At 43.4% G+C, this 16,649-nt stretch overlaps 1 protein-coding gene across 1 annotated transcript; it reads right to left on the reverse strand.

The window, feature by feature from the left end:
* On the reverse strand, positions 1–16,649 carry LOC139442991 (ribokinase-like). The gene is made up of 8 exons (XM_071223918.1): positions 16,563–16,649; positions 14,139–14,271; positions 12,764–12,827; positions 12,097–12,159; positions 10,264–10,428; positions 9,728–9,819; positions 2,021–2,209; positions 1–1,126 (listed from the first exon to the last, which is right to left on the reverse strand). Exons 1-8 carry the CDS (start codon positions 16,604–16,606, stop codon positions 950–952), a joined length of 927 nt encoding a protein of 308 aa, XP_071080019.1. The 5' UTR covers positions 16,607–16,649; the 3' UTR covers positions 1–949.

Raw genomic sequence — 16,649 nt, forward strand, 5'->3', positions numbered from 1 at the left:
CGACCGTAGCACCACCAGTGGCTATTATGAGTTACGTCCCTTCTAAGCCTCTCCTTCAGACCAATCAGATTCCATCTCGCGTATCACTTGCATTTGCTTCAAACAAAACAGTGGCGCCAAGTAAAGACTATCTGATTGATAATCAAGGTCTATGTTGTGATAAAATGGGTCTTACATGGGGCAATGCGTGAGCACCTTGATTAAAAACATGAAAAGATTTGGAACATATCTGTTGACAACGAGTTGGCGGTGCACATGCTTTGCAAATCCTGCAATCGACCAATTTGACAGTTTACGAACCGGATTTCGATTTTGTTGCATGATTTTGATTGGGCTATGCATAGACTTATTAGTCCAGCCAAAATGTCTCCATAATACCAGCCTAGTTCGGCAAGGGTGGAAACTGGACGTTTTTAGTCAGTTAACTTTCTTGCCTCGGGAAGATGATTATTTCCCTGAGTAATTTCACTTTCAAAGTAACAACACTCACAACAACATTGTGCATGTGGGCATGCAGACCATACATGTACATCACACTTCATAGTGTACCGGTAGGGCTGCTGAGTGTCGCCAAGTACCACAAACAGATCTTAGCTTCAACTGTCTTATCTCTAATTCTTTCACATGACATATATACCGCTAAGAGATCGCCAATTTGATATTCTTGGGTAAGAGGTGACTATGCTTGTCGTAAGAGGCGACAAACTGGATCAGGTGGTCAGACTCGCTGTCTTGGTTGATGCATGTCATCGTATCCAAATTGATTAGATAGTAGCTCATTATGTCAATCACTGGATTATCTGGTCCAGATTTGATTATTTACTGAATGTCACTATATAGCTGGAATATTGTTGAGTGAGGCGTTTAAACAACAAACATACAAACAAACAAAACTTCATATGTCCAATCACTGAATGTAATGTAGTTTGTATGACTCTAGTAAAGACTATCACTGGAACAGCTCTGATGGCAGCTCCTTCCTGTTGGGGAAGCTGGTTTGTGTGCCCATAGCTTGTACACTGATGGCTGCCAGACGACTGGAGCGAGTCAGGGCCTCAGTGATGGTCATGTTGGGGTACAAGGCAAGGTAGAAGGCCAAGGCTCCAAGGAAGGCATCCCCTGCTCCCTGAAATAACAGGGGAGTTTCAGTACAATGTGTCCTCAGAACTTGATTTTGTTACTAGTGTTATTATCATCAACATCATCATAACCATAATAATCATCATTATCTCTGGTGATTCCTGGAAAGAATATACCGTATTCGACGTAATAAGCGCCTAGGGCGCTCTCAAAATTAGAAATAGGGGGCTCTTATTAGAATATTATTTTGGTGAAAAAACAGAGTTGAAAGATAAATTTTGTGGTTTATGCTGACAGCCTGAAATGTTTATACGACAGATATATTTTTCTAGAATTTGATGCCCATAATTAAGGGTGCATATAACACACGAGTGCGTATTATACGCGAATAAATAAGTCTTTTGTACATTGAACAATCGGAAGGGGTGCTAATTGGGATTGTTCACTAGCCAATATATTTGCAAATATCGCCGTGGGCGCTTATTAGAGCGGGGCGCTTATTACGTCGAATACGGTAGGTCATCAGCAACCAATGTGTATATGGAATAGGTGGCCACACTTGGGCCCACTTGCACAAAGCGATCTTAGCGCTACAACTATTGTAAGCCTATGTTAAAGTATGGGAGTTACTATCATCTTAGTGCAAACATCGTTTTGTGTAAGTGGGCCTTGGTGTCTTGGTTGATTGCTTGGCATTGTATCACTAGTGTGGGGACATGCTCATGATGTTATTCACTGGCTTGTCTGGTCCAGACTCCATTATGTACAGACCGCTGTCCTATGGCTTGAATATTGCTGAGTGCAGTCTTAAACATCATCATTATCACATATACTGGTAATTAACCTGATTTGAAAAACAATATTTAATTTCCCAGGAAAGCAGTTCTGTTGTTCAGGATCTGTGTTGTCATGGAAACAAGGAATTGCCGGATGTACTCACTGTTGTGTCCACAGGAGTCACTTTAGGGCAGGGTACAACGTGAGGGTCTCGCTCTGTCTGTGATACATAAACGGAACCCAGCTCCCCTAGCGTAAGGACAACAGAGTTACATCCCTTGTCTAGCAGAGCAAGCGCTGCTGCCTTGGCTTCCTCTATCCTGGACGCTTTCTGGCCAGTGAGAATCTCTGCCTGTAAGCAAAAATGAAATATGGTATTTTGGATATTGAACAATTGAAGAAGAATGTCTTTTCTTGGTTATGACAGGCTTATGGTTTTGGACATGGACATTCAAGACTCTTTATCCAAGATAAGCTGAAAAGAAGCAACAAGTCTCAGTAGCTCACCTGTATTGTTCTGGAAAATTTGCAAAATTAGAACAGAAATGAGTGAATGTTGTTTAACGCTGCGTCAGCTGTAAACCAGCTCTATCATGGCAGACTGTACATAATTCTGGGCCAGTAACTGAAAACAGCAGAATGAATATTTCCCAACTTGGCAACCAAACAGAAAATATTAATCAAACTGATTCACCACTTACCAAAAACAACAGAAAAATTGGGACCTGCACTAACCCAGATTTCCATAGGAGTAAATCATATAGGCCAAACTATTTGTTCACCTAAAGTATTCCAATTGCGTAGATCGATGCTCATGATTTCAATCATTGCATTATCTAGTCCAGACTTGATTATGTACCGACTGCCGCCATATAGCTGGAATATTGATGTTTGTTGGGTTAAACAACAAAGAAACAAACAAAAAGAAACAATATCCTAAAAGTCAAATTTCACAATGATAAATGCCGAAACTACTGCCAAGGTTAGCAAATCAGACACAACTTCTTTGATAAGTCATCACTGCTGGCATTGTGTTCTCAAAACTGCACTGCCACCAACCAAGGTGACGTGCAACATGCACCAGCAGCCCTGTTTAGTATTCAGCCTTATAAAAGCCATCAACACTTAAACCTCCAGTTTCCACTCTATATAGGCCTATGTATGGTGTCTGAAGTGATGTTGGAAATGTAAATATTTACACAGACTGATGGATTGACAGATGTACGCTGAATCTCAGCAGTGTACAATTTGATCTAGCCTCACAAACAGACAAATCAGGGGTCACTGTTGAGCCAATGCCCAATTTACAGACAAATCAGGGGTCACTGTTGAGCCAATGCCCAATTTACAGACAAACCAGGGGTCACTGTTGAGCCAATGCCCAATTTACAGACAAACCAGGGGTCAATGTTGAGCCGATGCCCAATTTACAGACAAACCAGGGGTCACTGTTGAGCTGATGCCCAATTTAAAGACAAACCAGGGGTCACTGTTGAGCTGATGCCCAATTTACAGACAAACCAGGGGTCACTGTTGAGCCGATGCCCAATTTACAGACAATCCAGGGGTCACTGTTGAGCCGATGCCCAATTTACAGACAATCCAGGGGTCACTGTTGAGCTGATGCCCAATTTACAGACAATCCAGGGGTCACTGTTGAGCCAATGCCTAATTTACAGACAAACCAGGGGTCACTGTTGAGCCAATGCCCAATTTACAGACAAACCAGGGGTCACTGTTGAGCCGATGCCCAATTTACAGACAATCCAGGGGTCACTGTTGAGCTGATGCCCAATTTATAGACAAACCAGGGGTCACTGTTGAGTCGAAGTCATTTACAGACAATCCAGGGGTCACTGTTGAGCTGATGCCATTTACAGACAATCCAGGGGTCACTGTTGAGCTGATGCCCAATTTATAGACAAACCAGGGGTCAATGTTGAGCCGATGCCCAATTTACAGACAAACCAGGGGTCACTGTTGAGCTTATGCCCAATTTACAGTTGAGCCGATGCCCAATTTACAGACAAACCAGGGGTCAATGTTGAGCCGATGCCCAATTTATAGACAAACCAGGGGTCACTGTTGAGCCGATGCCCAATTTACAGACAATCCAGGGGTCACTGTTGAGTCGAAGTCATTTACAGACAATCCAGGGGTCACTGTTGAGCTGATGCCCAATTTACAGACAAACCAGGGGTCAATGTTGAGCTGATGCCCAATTTACAGACAAACCAGGGGTCAATGTTGAGCTGATGCCCAATTTACAGACAATCCAGGGGTCACTGTTGAGCCGATGCCCAATTTACAGACAAACCAGGGGTCACTGTTGAGCCGATGCCCATTTTACAGACAAACCAGGGGTCACTGTTGAGCTGATGCCCAATTTACAGACAAAACAGGGGTCACTGTTGAGCCGATGCCCAATTTACAGACAAACCAGGGGTCACTGTTGAGCTGATGCCCAATTTACAGACAATCCAGGGGTCACTGTTGAGCCGATGCCCAATTTACAGTCAAACCAGGGGTCACTGTTGAGCTGATGCCCAATTTACAGACAAACCAGGGGTCACTGTTGAGCTGATGCCCAATTTACAGACAATCCAGGGGTCACTGTTGAGCTGATGCCCAATTTACAGACAATCCAGGGGTCACTGTTGAGCCAATGCCTAATTTACAGACAAACCAGGGGTCACTGTTGAGCCAATGCCCAATTTACAGACAAACCAGGGGTCACTGTTGAGCCGATGCCCAATTTACAGACAATCCAGGGGTCACTGTTGAGCTGATGCCCAATTTATAGACAAACCAGGGGTCACTGTTGAGTCGAAGTCATTTACAGACAATCCAGGGGTCACTGTTGAGCTGATGCCCAATTTACAGACAAACCAGGGGTCAATGTTGAGCTGATGCCCAATTCACAGACAATCCAGGGGTCACTGTTGAGCCGATGCCCAATTTACAGACAATCCAGGGGTCACTGTTGAGCCGATGCCCATTTTACAGACAAACCAGGGGTCACTGTTGAGCTGATGCCCAATTTACAGACAATCCAGGGGTCACTGTTGAGCCGATGCCCAATTTACGGTCAAACCAGGGGTCACTGTTGAGGTGATGCCCAATTTACAGACAAACCAGGGGTCACTGTTGAGCTGATGCCCAATTTACAGACAATCCAGGGGTCACTGTTGAGCTGATGCCCAATTTACAGACAATCCAGGGGTCACTGTTGAGCCAATGCCTAATTTACAGACAAACCAGGGGTCACTGTTGAGCCAATGCCCAATTTACAGACAAACCAGGGGTCACTGTTGAGCCAATGCCCAATTTACAGACAAATCAGGGGTCACTGTTGAGCCAATGCCCAATTTACAGACAAACCAGGGGTCACTGTTGAGCCAATGCCCAATTTACAGACAAACCAGGGGTCAATGTTGAGCCGATGCCCAATTTACAGACAAACCAGGGGTCACTGTTGAGCTGATGCCCAATTTAAAGACAAACCAGGGGTCACTGTTGAGCTGATGCCCAATTTACAGACAAACCAGGGGTCACTGTTGAGCCGATGCCCAATTTACAGACAATCCAGGGGTCACTGTTGAGCCGATGCCCAATTTACAGACAATCCAGGGGTCACTGTTGAGCTGATGCCCAATTTACAGACAATCCAGGGGTCACTGTTGAGCCAATGCCTAATTTACAGACAAACCAGGGGTCACTGTTGAGCCAATGCCCAATTTACAGACAAACCAGGGGTCACTGTTGAGCCGATGCCCAATTTACAGACAATCCAGGGGTCACTGTTGAGCTGATGCCCAATTTATAGACAAACCAGGGGTCACTGTTGAGTCGAAGTCATTTACAGACAATCCAGGGGTCACTGTTGAGCCGATGCCCATTTTACAGACAAACCAGGGGTCACTGTTGAGCTGATGCCCAATTTACAGACAAAACAGGGGTCACTGTTGAGCCAATGCCCAATTTACAGACAAACCAGGGGTCACTGTTGAGCTGATGCCCAATTTACAGACAATCCAGGGGTCACTGTTGAGCCGATGCCCAATTTACGGTCAAACCAGGGGTCACTGTTGAGCTGATGCCCAATTTACAGACAAACCAGGGGTCACTGTTGAGCTGATGCCCAATTTACAGACAATCCAGGGGTCACTGTTGAGCTGATGCCCAATTTACAGACAATCCAGGGGTCACTGTTGAGCCAATGCCTAAATTACAGACAAACCAGGGGTCACTGTTGAGCCAATGCCCAATTTACAGACAAACCAGGGGTCACTGTTGAGCCGATGCCCAATTTACAGACAATCCAGGGGTCACTGTTGAGTCGAAGTCATTTACAGACAATCCAGGGGTCACTGTTGAGCTGATGCCCAATTTACAGACAAACCAGGGGTCAATGTTGAGCTGATGCCCAATTTACAGACAAACCAGGGGTCAATGTTGAGCTGATGCCCAATTTACAGACAATCCAGGGGTCACTGTTGAGCCGATGCCCAATTTACAGACAAACCAGGGGTCACTGTTGAGCCGATGCCCATTTTACAGACAAACCAGGGGTCACTGTTGAGCTGATGCCCAATTTACAGACAAAACAGGGGTCACTGTTGAGCCAATGCCCAATTTACAGACAAACCAGGGGTCACTGTTGAGCTGATGCCCAATTTACAGACAATCCAGGGGTCACTGTTGAGCCGATGCCCAATTTACGGTCAAACCAGGGGTCACTGTTGAGGTGATGCCCAATTTACAGACAAACCAGGGGTCACTGTTGAGCTGATGCCCAATTTACAGACAATCCAGGGGTCACTGTTGAGCTGATGCCATTTACAGACAATCCAGGGGTCACTGTTGAGCCAATGCCTAATTTACAGACAAACCAGGGGTCACTGTTGAGCCAATGCCCAATTTACAGACAAACCAGGGGTCACTGTTGAGCCGATGCCCAATTTACAGACAATCCAGGGGTCACTGTTGAGCTGATGCCCAATTTATAGACAAACCAGGGGTCACTGTTGAGTCGAAGTCATTTACAGACAATCCAGGGGTCACTGTTGAGCTGATGCCCAATTTACAGACAATCCAGGGGTCAATGTTGAGCTGATGCCCAATTTATAGACAAACCAGGGGTCACTGTTGAGCCGATGCCCAATTTACAGACAAACCAGGGGTCACTGTTGAGCTTATGCCCAATTTACAGTTGAGCCGATGCCCAATTTACAGACAAACCAGGGGTCAATGTTGAGCCGATGCCCAATTTATAGACAAACCAGGGGTCACTGTTGAGCCGATGCCATTTACAGACAATCCAGGGGTCACTGTTGAGTCGAAGTCATTTACAGACAATCCAGGGGTCACTGTTGAGCTGATGCCCAATTTACAGACAAACCAGGGGTCAATGTTGAGCTGATACCCAATTTACAGACAAACCAGGGGTCAATGTTGAGCTGATGCCCAATTTACAGACAATCCAGGGGTCACTGTTGAGCCGATGCCCAATTTACAGACAAACCAGGGGTCACTGTTGAGCCGATGCCCATTTTACAGACAAACCAGGGGTCACTGTTGAGCTGATGCCCAATTTACAGACAAAACAGGGGTCACTGTTGAGCCGATGCCCAATTTACAGACAAACCAGGGGTCACAGTTGAGCTGATGCCCAATTTACAGACAATCCAGGGGTCACTGTTGAGCCGATGCCCAATTTACGGTCAAACCAGGGGTCACTGTTGAGCTGATGCCCAATTTACAGACAAACCAGGGGTCACTGTTGAGCTGATGCCCAATTTACAGACAATCCAGGGGTCACTGTTGAGCCGATGCCATTTACAGACAATCCAGGGGTCACTGTTGAGCCAATGCCTAATTTACAGACAAACCAGGGGTCACTGTTGAGCCAATGCCCAATTTACAGACAAACCAGAGGTCACTGTTGAGCCGATGCCAATTTACAGACAATCCAGGGGTCACTGTTGAGCTGATGCCCAATTTATAGACAAACCAGGGGTCACTGTTGAGTCGAAGTCATTTACAGACAATCCAGGGGTCACTGTTGAGCTGATGCCCAATTTACAGACAATCCAGCGGTCAATGTTGAGCTGATGCCCAATTTATAGACAAACCAGGGGTCACTGTTGAGCCGATGCCCAATTTACAGACAAACCAGGGGTCACTGTTGAGCTTATGCCCAATTTACAGTTGAGCCGATGCCCAATTTACAGACAAACCAGGGGTCAATGTTGAGCCGATGCCCAATTTATAGACAAACCAGGGGTCACTGTTGAGCCGATGCCATTTACAGACAATCCAGGGGTCACTGTTGAGTCGAAGTCATTTACAGACAATCCAGGGGTCACTGTTGAGCTGATGCCCAATTTACAGACAAACCAGGGGTCAATGTTGAGCTGATACCCAATTTACAGACAAACCAGGGGTCAATGTTGAGCTGATGCCCAATTTACAGACAATCCAGGGGTCACTGTTGAGCCGATGCCCAATTTACAGACAAACCAGGGGTCACTGTTGAGCCGATGCCCATTTTACAGACAAACCAGGGGTCACTGTTGAGCTGATGCCCAATTTACAGACAAAACAGGGGTCACTGTTGAGCCGATGCCCAATTTACAGACAAACCAGGGGTCACAGTTGAGCTGATGCCCAATTTACAGACAATCCAGGGGTCACTGTTGAGCCGATGCCCAATTTACGGTCAAACCAGGGGTCACTGTTGAGCTGATGCCCAATTTACAGACAAACCAGGGGTCACTGTTGAGCTGATGCCCAATTTACAGACAATCCAGGGGTCACTGTTGAGCCGATGCCATTTACAGACAATCCAGGGGTCACTGTTGAGCCAATGCCTAATTTACAGACAAACCAGGGGTCACTGTTGAGCCAATGCCCAATTTACAGACAAACCAGAGGTCACTGTTGAGCCGATGCCCAATTTACAGACAATCCAGGGGTCACTGTTGAGCTGATGCCCAATTTATAGACAAACCAGGGGTCACTGATGAGCCGATGCCCATTTTACAGACAAACCAGGGGTCACTGTTGAGCTGATGCCCAATTTACAGACAAAACAGGGGTCACTGTTGAGCTGATGCCCAATTTACAGACAATCCAGGGGTCACTGTTGAGCCGATGCCCAATTTACGGTCAAACCAGGGGTTACTGTTGAGCTGATGCCCATTTTACAGACAAACCAGGGGTCACTGTTGAGCTGATGCCCAATTTACAGACAAACCAGGGGTCACTGTTGAGCTGATGCCATTTACAGACAATCCAGGGGTCACTGTTGAGCCGATGCCCAATTTACGGTCAAACCAGGGGTTACTGTTGAGCTGATGCCCAATTTACAGACAAACCAGGGGTCACTGTTGAGCCGATGCCATTTACAGACAATCCAGGGGTCACTGTTGAGCCAATGCCTAATTTACAGACAAACCAGGGGTCACTGTTGAGCCAATGCCCAATTTACAGAGAAACCAGAGGTCACTGTTGAGCCGATGCCCAATTTACAGACAATCCAGGGGTCACTGTTGAGCTGATGCCCAATTTATAGACAAACCAGGGGTCACTGATGAGCCGATGCCCAATTTACAGACAATCCAGGGGTCACTGTTGAGTCGAAGTCATTTACAGACAATCCAGGGGTCACTGTTGAGCTGATGCCCAATTCACAGACAATCCAGGGGTCACTGTTGAGCCGATGCCCAATTTACAGACAAACCAGGGGTCACTGTTGAACCAATCCCCAATGTAGTCACCTCTAATATTAGGCATGATGTATTGGACCTTTTTGCTTTGAAGGCCATGAAGATAGAAAATAGAAAGAACTTGTATGTCATTTTTTTACCTCAGTTTCATTGGCACAGAAGATGTCACAGTCTGAGTACAGCTCTGTCGGAAGGCTCTCCTGAGCAGGGGCGGGATTGAAGATGCTTTTAACTGTTGACAAAAAAAAGGTCAAATGTCATCCCAGCAGCCAATGGATACCTGGTAGAATGAAACAGTAATTTCATCATCATCATCATCAATTTGAATTACCTGTAAAAATGGGACAAGATTCAAAATAATCCTATGGAATTACCAAGGGACGAAGAACCAGGAGAAGACAAGAAGCCAAGCTTTGGGTACCATAATTATTGGGTACAATAATCGAGTCTGGACCAGACGATCCAGTGATATTGATATCATGAGTATCGATCCACGTCATTGGGATCGATGACATGCATCAACCAAGTCAGCGAGCCTGACCACCCGATCCCATTAGTTGCCTCTTACGACAAGCATAGTCAACTTTTACGGCAAGCATGGGTTGCTGAAGAGCTATTCTACCCTGGATCTTCACTCTCTCCTGGAATCCCCATGGGGAGACAATATGGTGCCTACCTCCACGTTTCCTGGCGATGTGCAGAGCAGTGAGAGTTGACTGGACTGGGATCTCCAGTTGACACAGAATCACCTTGCTTGTCATGATCAGATGCTCCGCCGCCGCAACGTCTCTGTCACTCAACAACATGTTCGCACCGGCAACTATCACTATGGAGTTTTGACCTGAGGGACATTTAACATGTTGAAACAGCACTGGCAGCATCAGTAGTGTATTCTGTTAAAGGGGCACTGTGCTCCTGGAGCCCATTTCCAGTCTAGACCTTGTCATAGTGCCCTGTGTGACATTGTGACACTGTCTCAGTGACCTAAGGGTCATCTTTACATACTGGACTGATAAGCATACCGATAACAAAGATAGAGTTGGATGTGGTGTTTGAATGACTTGAATCAAGCTGGGAGTGCCAAACTGCTCGAGCCAAGTACCCCTTTAAAATTAATATTCTATGGAGGTAGTTGCCGATTAATGCCCCCCTTGCACTATGACCACAAACATCCTGAATCATCCTGAATCAGAAACTTTCGAAATTCTTGATGATATGGCCAATAATGCAAATTTTCGTGGCTAATCAGTTTGAAAAATATGAAGGATGCCGGGAATAGGTTAAGTAACATGTATGAATTACAAGATGTACGGATAATGCACGAATTGTAAGAATCACCTATGCCGAATATGCCGAATGTTGTTCTTACTAAATTCTTACATGATTCGTAGTCGACTTGGGACATTTATGACTGTTTTGGGATGTTGTCAGGTTGAGGATAAGAAATTTTGGGAGCCACAGAATCGATTACGAAGCTGTTACGGAACATAAAAATTAATTACAAATGGATTACAATACAGCCACGAAATTGCAATTTGGGGTCCCTTTCACGAAAGTTTTTGACAAACAAAAATTTCTCGCCGATTCAACGAACTCCCCTGAACTGTACGAAAGTTTGGCAATCAAATAAGATTCATTTAAGAACTTCAAGAAATTATTGAGATTTATCTACGAACATGAAAACTTTCCTATTCGGGTTGATTCGGGATATTCATGGTCGTAGTGAAATGGGGGCATTAGACAGTATTTCAGTTATGTCACAGTCAGTTTAATGTGGGAGAAAAACCCAAAAGTGATGCAGGTCATAGATGCTCACCACTTTAGACACATGTATATAACATTCTGTTCATGCATACACTGCAGTTGACTACTATTTATCTTTACTCAAACATATAAAAAAGAAATGTGCGCATAGCTGGAAAGAAATGGGAATGTTAGCAACTTGTACAGTTACTAAGGAGTTTTAATGCTTTTGTCACTAAACAATACATCATGTGACTAACTTTGGGTCCAGGTAGTCATGTTGGTACTGGTGTCCTACTCAGGACCCACCCAAGCCAGGTACCCGAATCACCCAGCCCAGCCCTACATGACACAAACCCTTACGTTTCATATTCCATTCAACAATTCAAAAGTACATCTCTGACTTGTATGGATGTATGGATAAGAAGGGGAGAGTGCTCATATCTTAATGGCTGGACAAGTCATGGGGGGATGTTTATTAAGGGGCTGGGAGGGTGCTAATTATATTGGTTGGGGTATGTGACTTGTGACAGCAATATTCATTCAACATCGCAGTAGCCTGTATATAATTACATCCCAACCAGTCACTGAAAACATGAGCAAAGATCCATGTCATCTGGCTACGATGACACGCAATCAGCCCACCAGCCTTGAACCAGCAAATTGAGTGCTTGGGAGACACTGGTATTCTAACCCGGGTTTTTGCATACAAACATTAGCAGGGCAATGTCCCTCATAACAGCAATCTGGGGATGTATTCACGAACCATCATCGCTGACTGTGATAGGTGCTACTCCTGTTGATGCTTCTGCAGTCACTCCGACATGGCCTGGGAAGGGAAGAGTCAGTCAGTCAGGTTTTACAACACTTTCATACAATGATTGTTGTACGGGAAAGATTTTAATATTTTGCCATTTACAGATACAGTTTTCCTCAGCAAAAAACGTTTTAAATATTAATCATCTTTCCGTGACTGCCCTCTGTACAGAAATGTCAACTAGTTTGTTTTTCTTTTGTTTGTTGTTTAACGCCACACTCAGCAATATTCCAGCTATATGACAGCGGTCTGTAAATAATCGAGTCTGGACCAGACAATCCAGTGATTGACATCATGAGCATCGATCCAAGCAATTGGGAACGATGACAAGCATCAACCAAGTCAGCGAACCTGACCACCCGATCCCGCCAGTCGCCTTTTACGACAAGCATAGTCGCCTTTTACGGCAAGCATGGGTTGCTGAAAACCTATTCTACCCGGAATCTCCGTGGACATTGAAATTGACCTTTAGGATTACTTGTCAATAAAACAAACAATAAATACTGGGTGATTTTGAAAGAGTGTGGAAATAACAAGTAACTTTACTATGTAGTTGAATTGAAGTGAGCAGTTCCTACTGAACTAAGAATATTGTCTGACCCAACATAAAACTCACCGATATCAATGTTGTTGTCTTTAAAATTCTGAATATAATTTTTTCCAAAGCTATCATCTCCAACCTGAGAATTAAAGACAGAAAACAATCATCATTTTCAAATGTTGCATTTGAAATCTCACACTGCACAGTCAATTCTAAATTCACTGTAAACACATTATGTTTTCACCCAACTGATACACATCAGCAAACCATGCATTATTTACATGTAGAAGAGATCCTGACCAAAATGGTGACTGGTTGTCAGACTGTGGCTTGGCTGTTTGTATAGATCATTGCCCACAGTTTCAGTCACACTGTTTGTTTGCACTCGCCTATATTCCAGCTGTATGACGGCTGTCTGTAAATAATCGAGTTTGAACCAGGCAACCCAGTGACTGACTTCATTAATCCATGCAACTGGGATACGATGACATGCAATTAAGCAAGTCAGTGAGTCTGACCACCAGATACATATAGTTGACCCTAAAAACAAGCGTTGGTTCCCAGGAACCTGTTATCTTGCCCAGAATCTCTACCGTCACTGATTTGTCTGGTCCAAACTTGGTAATATTCATACAACTTTCACTCATTTTGTCTACTTACAAAACAGTCTTCAGAAAGGAAAACAGTGTTATCCTAAGAGAGGAATAAATTGGTTGTACTTGCATATGTACCATTATATGTCTCAAACTAAACGCCCTGCCCAATCTTTACCTTCCATCCCCATCACTTTCTTTTCCCAGCTGAATCAAATTAGGGCGTCACCTGTCTTGTTTTTCTTTTAAGGTCCCAAATGGTGATTTATTGATAAATGTGCATTGATTATAAGGATTTCATCTAAAAGAAAAACTTACCCGAATCAGTTAATTAAGTGGTTCATTTGAGTACTTAATCATGTATAATAGAATAAGCTTCTTGTCAAATTAGACGTAAAAGTCGACCATGCTTGTCGCAAGAGGCGACTAACATCCGGTGGTCAGGCTCGCTGACTTGCTTGATGCATGTCATCATATCCCAATTGCGATGATCGATGTCATCACTGGATTGTCTGGTCCAGACTTGATTATTTACAGACCGCCGTCATATAGCTGTAATATTGCTGAGTGCAAACAACAAACAAACAATATCTTATCAAATAAGAACCATTTTCCCTTTCTTTAATTTGTGACTGGACTCCAGTCGACCCTGACTTCCTAAAATATATTGTCTCATTTTATGTTGGAGAAGGAAGTGATTTGCCTAGTGAATCATTTTGTTGTAATGTCAGAAACATGTCTTATGTTTGGTAGATCAACTATTCGGTGTTTTTGTCTAACATCAGAAAAGCGTAAAACCTTTACTATGTTTCATCAAGTTCATAAGTGTTTTGTTCACATAGTACAACTTGAAGTACCTTTGCAACCATGGCTGTCTTGGCTCCCAGCTTGGCGGCCATCACACACTGGTTAGCTCCCTTGCCACCAAAGCCAATCTGAAATTTGGTGCCATGGATAGTCTCCCCTGGTTTGGGTTGTCTTGGAGCATAGCTGTAAAGAAATATCACAAAGTAGTGACGGTCTTTCACAATTAAAACTGAAGAGAGTTACACAAACATTCACTAAAACATCTGTGAAAGATGTAAAGAGTAGCTGTTGGCACAGAAACCCCACCCATACGTGGATCCAGAAGCATGGACAGGGTTGCACAGGTGGGCATTAGGAAGTTGTAAAGCCGAGCAAGTGTTCTAAGTGCAAGGGCATTACAACACCATAATTTTCTCATTTATTGGCATGTTTCAATAAAATAAAACACAAATTGACAAATCACAAGATGCACCCTACTCTCCCAAATAGTGGCATCCGCTATTCCAGTTATGTGGGTTATGTGTTGAATTTAGCAATAATAACTGGGGACGCCAAGAATAGGTTTCTATCATTTCCCTCATGTGGGATCGAACCTAGACCTTCAGTCGTGACAAGCAAATACCTTCACCACTGGGTTCCCCCATCACTCTCAGGGATGTAAAGGGGGGGCACGGGTGGCCCAGTAGTCTAAGGCACCGCGATTCGCTGTGCAGAGTTGCGACCCTTGGGCACGCCAGAAACCTATGATTGTGGGTTCCAATCGGGTTCGCCCTGATTATGTTTCTAGGTTTGTCAGCACCATACCCGTGCTTGTTGGTTTCACTGAAGTGGTATACGTCTTAGACCTGCATCACTTAGGGCTTTCCTCCCACATTAAGCTGACACGCTGTGATATAACTTGAATAATGTTAAAAGCGGCGTTAATCCCAACTCGCTCACTCACTCACTCAGGTATGTAATGAGAGTTAGTGTTGTAATCGGATTATTGAAGTGAATGTATACATTGATAAGACATTTCAATAAATTTCTACAACACACATTCCAACCTTAAGTATGTTCACTGGTAGGTATTGAGAGTATTTAACTTTTTATAAGATAGATTAATTAGAAAAATATTTAGAATTACCTAACTGTCCAAGTAAAGAAAGACAGGGATCAGAGTGCATTTTCTTGCAGATTCCCACTTTACTTTAGAGCTATAGAGTCAACACTCACTGTGTTAACAGTTTTGCAAAAAGTATAATTAATACTATTTACCTTTATAAAGAATGTTGACAACATATGGATAAAACATTCACCTATAAAAAAAAACATCATTACATCACTACATCAGTGTGCACATTTATTAGCAAATCTATAGAAACATGCATTATTACGTATTTCCCTCCGTCTCGAACATGCATCAACATTCCATGGATAACATCAGTGTTATGATGGCATGCAACAAGATTTTAATTCAGTGATGTCTTATTTTATGAAACATTGCGGCACTACTTTTCTTCACTGTAAGCAATATGATCTGTCATAAACTGGGAAGAAATGAGCATTTTGTAAATATAATAACACCCTATCTCTGACAATTTGACTTTTAGTATGAGATTCTTGGTTTCATATTGTGATAGTCTGACTTGAGATGTGTCGCTAAAGGACTTTCCATACAGGACAGTTGCACAGTGAACACAAAAGTATAACACCAGATATCCTTCATACTACTGTAGTTCAGTTATAACATTATAAACACAAAATTGCTTTCAGTGTTAGTCAGTCCTATGACTGACGGCACATCAGATTTGTTTGGATCCAACAGATACAGTTCAGTATTCCATCAAAATATGACACCTCTGCACATATTTCTACAGGTCCAACTTCTGTCCCAGGCCTAAAACAATTGCTGTTCCAATTCAGTTTCACATAATCATAGCTAGCTTTGTAACTTGTAGTTCACTGATACTAGGACTGAAGAAAATGAGAAAATGTCTTAATTCTTTAGGTTTTACAGTATTGCACTGCATGCAATGCAAATATTTCAGAACTAAAGAAAATAAGAAGTTTGAAACAAAAAAAAGTTTGCACAAAGTTAAGCCTTTCCCCTAAATTTGTATAAATGCATACAAAAAATTAAGCTCAATCTCCATTGTCACATATCCTCAAATGTGTTTTGAGCACATTTTTGAACATGTTAATTTACTATATCGTATGTGATGTGTGAACCATTAGGGGGCTCAAGTGATTTTTTTTTTACAAATATACACATAATTATTAAATTGACCAGTAAAAGTAGTTTAAGTAAAAAATAATTATTTGAGGGTTGAACCAAGCCATCACTTTCAGCCACGCCCACTCAACATTGTGTTTTTGCTGCGAGGTCCGCGCGATAACTGTCATGTCGGAATAACTGTTGTACTATCGATGCGTGTATATATAGATATGCACGGTGCTCGCTGTATTGAGTTTTAGCTGGTAAATCACCATACCTGACTAAATCAGTCATGCAACTTCCAACGACTGTCACGTCCATGGGTTAATGCAGCAGCGTGCTGAATGGTAGCAGAGTTAGAAAA

The sequence above is a fragment of the Haliotis cracherodii genome, unplaced genomic scaffold, assembly GCF_022045235.1.
Source record: "Haliotis cracherodii isolate W230 unplaced genomic scaffold, xgHalCrac1.p SCAF_5, whole genome shotgun sequence".
NCBI classification, from domain to species: domain Eukaryota; kingdom Metazoa; phylum Mollusca; class Gastropoda; order Lepetellida; family Haliotidae; genus Haliotis; species Haliotis cracherodii.

Coding starts and splice junctions, on each gene's coding strand:
- LOC139442991 (XM_071223918.1), bottom strand. CDS start 16,606: ATGGACGTGACAGTCGTTGGAAGTTGCATGACTGATTTAGTCAG. Junction 14,272..16,562: donor TGCATGACTGATTTAGTCAG/GTATGGTGATTT, acceptor ATTTCTTTACAG/CTATGCTCCAAGACAACCCA. Junction 9,820..10,263: donor CATCGCCAGGAAACGTGGAG/GTAGGCACCATA, acceptor TTTTGTCAACAG/TTAAAAGCATCTTCAATCCC.